The sequence below is a fragment of the Herpailurus yagouaroundi genome, unplaced genomic scaffold (assembly GCF_014898765.1).
Source record: "Herpailurus yagouaroundi ecotype Mexico unplaced genomic scaffold, PumYag 250, whole genome shotgun sequence".
NCBI classification, from domain to species: Eukaryota; Metazoa; Chordata; class Mammalia; order Carnivora; family Felidae; genus Herpailurus; species Herpailurus yagouaroundi.
The window spans coordinates 24,498,219-24,507,207 of record NW_024412467.1 but is presented as its reverse complement, the minus strand read 5'-3'; the positions used below and the strand labels follow the sequence as shown (position 1 = coordinate 24,507,207).

The following is an 8,989-nucleotide window of genomic DNA, read 5'->3' as shown; positions in this document are numbered from 1 at the left end:
CTTCCTTCCTTCCTTCCTTCCTTCCTTCCTTCCTTCCTTCCTTCCTTAAATAGTGGTGTTCAAAGCCAAAAAATTCTCTTTAAGTACAGCTTTAGCTGTATCCCACAAATTTTGGCATGCTGTTCCCATTTTGATTTAGTTCAAAATATATTCTAATTTCCCTTGTGATTTCTTCTTTGACCTGTGAGGTATTTAGAAGTGTGTTGTTCAAGTTCCAAATGTTTGGGAATTTTTAATATTTTTCTGTTACTGATTTCTAACTGAATTTCACTTTGGTCAGAAAATGTATTTTTTGCAATATTAATACTCCAAAATTTATAAACTTCTCTTATGGCACTGAATATGGTCTATGTTGGTGAATGTGTATGCACACAAGTGTATTTGTGTGCATATACATATTTATATTTATATTTATATTTATATTTATACACACACACATATATTCTGCTGTTCTGGGCTCAGTGGGTGGTGTGTTCTACAAATATCAATTTGGTCAAGTAGATTAATTATGTTGTTCATGTCTTTTATATCCTTAAAGATTTTCTGTTTACTTGTTCTGTCAATTATGGAGAGAAGAGTGCTGAAGTATTCAAACATAAAGTTTGTCTATTTTTCCTCAGTTCTGTCAGTATTTTGAAGTAATGGTAATGGGGTGTATGTACATTTAAAACTGTTATGTCTTCATGATGAATTGATCCCTTTAAAATTATGAAATGACTCATTCCTTCTAATTAAATGAAGTCTAATTCATTGCATATAAATATAGCTACTTCAGCTCTCTTATGATTTGTATTTGCATGTTTTCTCTTTTTCTCTTTTTACTTTTAACTTACGTGTTTACATTTAATGTGTGTCTCTTGTAGATGGCATATTGCTTTTTTATCAAGTGCAACAAATCTGCCTTTAAAGCATTTACAATGGATGTATTATCAATATGGTTACTACTTGTTTTCTATTCATCCCATCTGGTATTTGTTCCCATTCCCTCTTTTCCTTCTTTCTTTTAGACTGAGCACTTTTCAGGATTCTGTGTTAACTCCACTATTGCCTTATTGCTATTTTTCGTTTTGTTTTTCGTAGTCTCTGATGTTTGTAGTATGCACTTAAACTTACTGCAGTCTATCTCTGAATAATTTTGTATCAATTCACATCTAGTGTAAGTATCTTACAAACAATATAATGATGAAATGCTTCCATCTTACCCCATACGTTATGCCACTGTTGTCATATAATTTATTTATATGTATCAGAAATTTCATAATGTTATGATTTTTACTTTCAACCAATTACCTTTTCAATTTTAAAATGAGGGAAAAAACCTTTTATGTTTTCCTACATATTTACTACTTCTTTTGATTTTCATTTCCCCATAGAGACCCACGCTTTGAACTAATATCATTTTCTTTTTGCCTAAATGTTTGCTAACAATAGAACATTTAAGCCTTGTTTGTTTGAAAACAGTATTAATTCACCTCCATTTTTGAAATAGTCTCCCTGGGTATAGAATTCTAGGTTGTAGGTTCCTTTTGGCAGTTTAAAGATGTTACTCTATTGTCTTTTGTCTTACATAGTTTCTTATAACAAAACTTGCTTTCATTTGTTCCTCTGTAAATAATTCTCTTTTTTTCTGTGGCTGCCTTTAAGATTTTCTCCTTAGTGTTTATTCTTAGTAATTTGATTATGATATATCCTGGTGAGATCTTCTTTTTATTTCTCCTGCTTGGGATTTATTAAGCCTCTTAAGGATCTCTGATATTATTGTTTTCCCCAAATTTGAGGAAATTTTGGTCATTATTTAATTCTCTCTCTGTGCCCTACCCTCTTTTCCCCTGGGTCTTCAATTACACGTTAGGTTGTTTGCTATTGTAACACAGGTCACCAAGACTCTGTTATTTTTTTCTCCAGTCTTTTTTATTTCTGTGTTTCATCTTTGATCATTTTTATTTTTACTAAAAGTTCAACAGTATTTTCTGCAATATTTAATCTGTTCTTGATGCCAATAGTGAATTTTTCATTTCAGATACTTAATTTTCCATCTCTTGAAGTTCCATCTGGCTATTTTTTAAAATATATATTTCCCTCTTTCTTCTCACTAAATTCATGTTTTACTTAAAATATTTGAGCATAGTTACAATAGTTGTTTTAATATCCTTGGGCGCTTGTAACATCATCTTTATTATTCCTCAGACTGTTTTTATTGATTGACTTTTCTCTTGATTATAGGTCACATTTTTCTGCTTCTTGACACTCCTACTGATTTTTTATTGAATGCTGAACATTAAGGATTTTATGTTGTTGAGTCTAGATTTTACTGTCTTATTTTGAAGAACGTTGGGCTTTGTTTTAGTAAGGGGCTGTTATTTGTGTCCAGGTTGATCCTTTTGAAGTCTGTATTTAAACTTTGTAAGCCAAAGTCTGGAGTAGGCTTTACTCTCAGGATTAGTCACATTACTGAGACAGCCCTCTAGAATCTGAATTGCTTCTCTGAGTGATGAACAAGGTCTCTCCAATAAGGCTGTCTGAAACACAAATGCATCCCAGACTTGAGTAAGCTCTACGAAATGTTGTTCAGTTCCCAGCTTCCAGGTAGTTCTTTGTCTAAATTTACGGAATTTCTTCTTGCATATCTACATCTTACTATTCAGTACAAACTGAATGGGGTCCTTATGTAGATTTCTGGAGTTCTTTTTTCTTCGTAGAGCCCACCTTTCTAGAACTCTATCCCATAATGTTAGGTGCCTCAGATACTCTCAATTCTGTCCTCTATCTCCTCAACTCAGCAAAACAGTTGTTCTCTGTTGGAGTGCCTCTTCCATGTTCCATGGTTGAGACTGTGCCTCCAGGAAGAGGCTCAGAGTGATTGCAGAGATCACCTCATTTGTTTCTTTTCTATCAGGGATCACAGACTTGCACTGTCTGTTGTTCAATGTCTAAAATAATTATTTCATATATTTTATGTAGTTCCCCCCTTTTTTTTAAGATGGAATGTTTAATATGATTTCTGTCATTCTATCATAGCTCAAAGTAGAAGTCTTTTTTTTATACTTCTACAATGAATCTTGGAAAACATTTTGGCAGCTCCTCAAAAAGTTAAACATATAATTACCATATGACCTAGGAATTCTACTATTCAACATAATTAAAAGCAGGGATTCAAGTGGATATTTGAATATGCATGTTCATAGTAGCATGATTCATGATAGCCAAAATTTGGAAGCAACCCAGTGTTCAACAAAAGATGAATGGATAAACAAAATGTAGTATATGCATACAATGGAATATTATTCACTCCTAAAAAAAAGTGAAATGCTGAAACAGGCTATAACATGGATCAATCATGAAGACATAAAGCTATGTGAAATAAGCCAAACACAAAGGATAGATACTGTATGATTCAATTTATATGACATACCAAGAATAGGCAAATTCATAAAGACATAAAGTAGAATGGAGGTTGCCAGGGATTGGTGGGGAGGGTGGATGGCAAGTTACTGTTGAATGAGTTTAGTTGGGGAAAATCAAAAAGTTCTAGAGATGGATGGTGGTGATTATTGCATAACATTGTGAATATACTTAATGTCACTGAATTATGTACTTAAAAATGATTAAAACAGCAAATTATATGTGTGTGTGTATGTATACAATCACAATAAAAAATTACCAAGACAGAAAAATTTTCCATATATAATAAAGGATTTCTGACAAATCTTTCAAATATTCCAATAAAAATCTGACTCCAAAATTTGTGTAACACAACAAATAAATGCAATTCATGATTATAAACCAGATCATTTTGGTATAAAGTATAGCATTGTCCCAGTTGGCAAAACTCAAATGAGATCTGAGGATTAGACAGTAGCAATTTATCACTGTGAATTTCCTGATTTTGATGGTTTATTGTGTTTAGGAGAATGTCATTGTTTGTAGGAAATACACACAAAGTCCAGGGTGATGGATCAATCTACTCTCTTAATGGTTCAAAGAAAAGAAGATCATTTGTAACGGATCTGAAATTTTTCTGTAAGTTTTTTATGGTTTCAAAATTTTAAAATATAAATGACAGTATTAAAAAAGACTGTGTAATGTTATCACATTGATCTGGTAAGAGTAGAATTACCTACAGTAAAATCACAGTAAACCATGTGTTAACCTTTGTAAAAAGTTTAAAATTAAAACTTTGAAAAAAGAAAAAAAAAGAGGCAGTGAAGAACAAAGTCTCTGCTTCATACTGAAACACAATGTCTTGCTTTACAAGAGAGTAAAAAGGGAAAAAGACAAAACCAAGGTGGATAGCAAGCACTTATACAAACCAGCAAATGTCTGATAAATGACCAGAAATCAACTCTTAGTTACTTACACAATGGTTTTTCCAATGTGCAAAAATGATTTCTCTACAAATTCCCGAACGCTATGGACTTCCCCAGTAGCTATGACAAAATCCTCTGGCTCATCATTCTGCAACATCAGCCACATAGCCTAGAGAGAGAGAGAGAGAGGCAAATCCAAGTTAAAGTTGAATGCATCCAGTTGCCCCTTGGGAAAGATAATGTTATCAAAAGCATGTAATTGGATATGGACATTGCTAAAAGGTAAACTGAGGCACATTAAAAAAATTTTCTTTCAAGAGTTTATTGGAGCATACATCAATTCAAATAGGGCAGAACTAAACCAAAGGAGGTTGGGAGCGCTGCACTAACAGAAAGTAGGTGTAGGGTTTTCATAGAGTAGACACTAAAGCACAGTAAAAAAAGTTATTTGATTGACTCTAGTTTACACAGTTGCCTTATTTGAAAAAGTGGAGATAGCTGTTTGTGATTGGTTGTTCTTAAGTTTCATTTTCTTGGATTTGAGTGCATGGACTCTGGCTTAGGTTTTGGTTCACTTACATAGGCTATTAAGGCATTAAAAGCTGCCTCTGTCTAATGCTCTCCTTATATGAATTCTTTGACCTGCACAGCTAGAAAATGAACATGAATTTAACACAATATTCTAACCATCACAGTAGTGGTTCTCAAACTTGAATGTGCATGAGAATCATCTGTGGAACATCTCAGTATAGATGCCCGGGACACAGAAGTCTGGACTCAGTAGACGTGAGAACATTTAGGCATCTTGATTCCCACACAGCAGGTCTTTGGGCTACAATTTAGAGGAACAAGTATCTGTGGCAAAGAAGCTTTTACATATACTTAAGAAAGGAAGAGTTTAAAAAGTATTGCCAAATTTTCCTTAATATCATGGACGGAAGGTAAGAAAAAGTCATTTTTTAAAGACAGATGATTTTCCTCAAAAGTAGAACCAAATTTTTAACGATAAGGTTAGAAATTTACCAATGTGCTGACATCAAAAAGCAAAACAATCAAGAATCATTAATGGGAAAAGAATCATGTGATGAACAAAACTGCCACTTTTAAAAAGTTATCTGAGTGGCAATAAGAATGTTTTCACCAGAGTTCAGGATTCATCAGGTAGCATTTCAAGGTCAGGTACTCAATGGGGGCATCATACTGGTGGTGCACTTTTTCCACAGGAATGAGAAGTCTAGTTGGGCAACAATGCAGCTGCATGTCTGAGACACAAACTGGTGGCAACTGTCATAGCCTGGCTCCACTCAGTTGTAACTTTTATCAGTAGCTATACAGGACTACAGTTTCTATAGTTTGGAACTGTACATTACTTTTTGTGATTTTGTTGCACAGAAGACACAGATTAAAAAAAAAAATCATAGCTTATAGTTGACTAAGCATGCCTCTTTAATAAAAATCCAAGCCAAAAAAAGGTGTTTTTTCATCATTCTCGCCCACTTTTCAAAATAAAATGGGCAAAGGTAATAGGCACTTCATTAGAACACAGTCCCCAATATTATGTGTATTAAACTCCTGTAACATTTAAAGAAAACTATTTTGGTTGGTGTCTCCCCAGCTGCTATTGGAGCTGATATATAAGTTGCTGTAATCAATGGGGCAATTTATTTTTTCTTAGAGAATGTAACCCAAAAAGTTTAATTCCTCTTTATTCATTTGAATTTGTGGCATCCTTCTGAAAAATAAAAAAAATGATCTTTCCCTTTAAGTTATTTCTTGTGAATATTTTGTATTTTTGGTCTATTACAAGACTATTTCAAATCATATTCTTGTTCTATGGAAGATGATACCTTTGGCAATTGTATATGCCTTGGAGATGGGGTACACTGGCTGGGACAATGGCAGTAGATTCAGGTCAGTGATATACCGAAAAGTAGCTAAAGAAACTGTCTTGGCTAGGAGAGAGTTCTGCTGACATTAATGAAATTTCTGCAGCTTCATTTTGCATTAGGAGTTCACAGTTGGTGAACACAGTTGATGAGCAACACTTCAAAAATTGTTAAATTAGTATTGGTAATAAAACTTGATCAATTTTTAAAAGACATAAAAGTGCAAGATGTTTTCTTTATTGGGATAGTCCATGCAACACAGAGTTTACAAAATCTTTGTACCTCCCTGAACTCAGGGATGAGCTATTAAATGCTCTAGGCTGAGAGGATTAGTGGGTTCTGAAATGCAGCCCAGCTGTGCTGGCCAAGCCCTGTGCTCAGCACCCTTTGTTGTGAAGGTCCTCACAGGGCTGTCTTTTGTAATGGGCACCAAGGCACATGCGCATTAGCACAGGCCTGGTGGGGGTCTACCTCCCAGTGTCTCTGTGCCTTGCATGTGCAGTTCCCGCAGCTTAGAATACCCTCTTCCCTCATTTGTCTGGAAACTCTGACCTCTCCTTCCAGATCCCATATAAAAGCCCAAGATCTAGTCCTTGAAATAAATTCCTATTATCTCACTGAGTTTCCACGTGACCAGTGGCACACAGTATTGTTGGCTTCCCTGGGACTGAGCCTGCCCTTTGGCCACCCTTCCCCAACTAAGCTGACCCTGCCATCTTCCCTGAGTGCGCGCGCGTGTGTGCACACACACACGCACACGCACACACACACACACACACGCACGCACACACACACACACATGCTTGTTTTGGCTTTCTTCAAAAATACTTTCAGAGTTTTTAGGAAAAATTAAATTATGCTTCTGGCTACAATTTCTATTTGAACATTTTTCTGAGAGATTAGTGTATACACTTACACGTGTTTTACTCAAATTTCCATTCTAAAAATAACATTTAAAATAGGTCTTTCAGGACTGCTCAGCTTATTTCTTTTGAAACACTATGTTGTGCTAGAATGGTTTTGAAAAAATTATATTTTTAGTCGTGTGAAAGAAAGCAAGAGCTTGCTAAAAATAAAAGGAGAAAATATGATTACTCGTTAATGGTAGATTACTTTAAACACTAGGCACGAGTTCCCTGGTACTTGTTTTGTTCCCTGACGGGAATCTGGGGATCAGTAGGAGACTCTCACTTTCACTAAAGTGGGTGCCAAGAATCTGCTCTTTTCTTTTCCATCAGACTATCTGTGGCCTTTGACCTATCAATTTCTAGGCATTTCCTCTAAAGTTCATATTGTACCAGACTCCAGTCTGGGAATGGGAAGGGAAAGGATATACAACCCAAGATTTATTTGTTATTACTGAATAGTTTACTGGTTTTAACAGAGGGAAAGGGCTTTGTTTAAATTTCCACTGAGCATAATTAATGGTTATTGACTGGTAAATGAAGAACAGGTGACATTCTGGATTAGAAGATAAATGATCTTGTGTTTGGGTGTGATAATGGGTTAGTAATTTGCCACAGAGCCGAGGCCCAGTGCATCCCATCATAATGCTAGATCATGTCCAGGACACAAAGGCCCCTGTGTGAGAAGTACTCAGCCATTCACCTCCTTATACAGCTGCACACGTTGATTTGGTCCATTTATTCTCTGATGGATAGCACAACTGAGGCAAAAGCTCACCACTTCTCACCTTCCTGTTCACATGCTGAACATATGACCCATAACACAGCAAGGCCACAATCTGTGATCAAATCGCCACTTGGCTTTGACGTCTGACTATAGAAACAATTTTGAGGTTACATGTTTTAGATGTCAGTCCTCTCTCTTTGTCTCTCCAGGAATGAAGGAGAAAAAAGAGAGTCTTCCCACATTCTTTCAGTGCCCTTTAAGGATATGACTGACTTATCCACTTCCTCAGATACTTATTTACTTTCAGCCGTGACCTGATCACCAGTGCAAACAAAAAAATCTCCTGCTTTTTAATCCATCCCACAGGGAGGAAAGACAGTTAAGGAATGTACCAAGGCTTTAGATTCTTCAACATAAAAATATCCCTTAATGGCGAATGAAAAGTGCAGTTTTCAAATCATGTCTCACATTCATTTTGCTTTTAAGGCACATGATGTAGAGAAGAAATCTGACACCATACCATTGACATTGAAGGCCAAGCGTAGATGGTTATAAATATTAGTTAAATTTGGACATGTGTTCTCTGGTAACTATATAATTATAGACAGAACATATCTGTTCTATAAATCTAATTTAGAGAAGTCAAAATAAAAAAAATTCAAGGAAAAACACTCTGTCCCAAAATGTACTCTTTGGCTATTCAAATCATGAATGCGGAAGTAGGTAGTGAAGGATCATTCCGCTTTCTTTGATTTGGTAGCTCTGGAGGCTGTTCACAGCTGGACCAGTGAAGGAGAACACCCAAAGTACATCACCACAGCCGACTAACTACACCTGATTCCATGCATGCCTTTTGGGGTGTGAGGTGTGTTTGTCTTAAAAATCTGGATTCTACAATTGCTTCCACCTCGCCATTAACCTCCAGTTCAGTATCCAAGCCACAAACACTTATTAACTGAGCTGTCATCCATGAATAACAAGATTTGTTAATCAAGGTTATGTTTAACTATGTTTATTTGACTGCTGCTTTTCCAGTCCTGTGCTTTGTGCTTTATGTGCTACTGTCATAAAAATAATCTTAGAACCATATGTATACATATATACATATATATGTATATACGTATACATATACATATACATATACATATACATATACATATACAT

General features: G+C 35.4%; 1 protein-coding gene across 4 annotated transcripts in view; it reads right to left on the bottom strand.

The window, feature by feature from the left end:
• GMDS (GDP-mannose 4,6-dehydratase) overlaps positions 1-8,989 on the bottom strand; it is a 638,647-nt gene that overhangs the window by 127,097 nt on the left and 502,561 nt on the right. For all 4 annotated transcript variants that reach the window (XM_040460741.1, XM_040460740.1, XM_040460738.1 and 1 more), the window contains exon 8: positions 4,358-4,476. In XM_040460741.1, the coding sequence (XP_040316675.1) occupies positions 4,358-4,476 (119 nt within the window). The remainder of the gene's footprint in view (positions 1-4,357; positions 4,477-8,989) is intronic.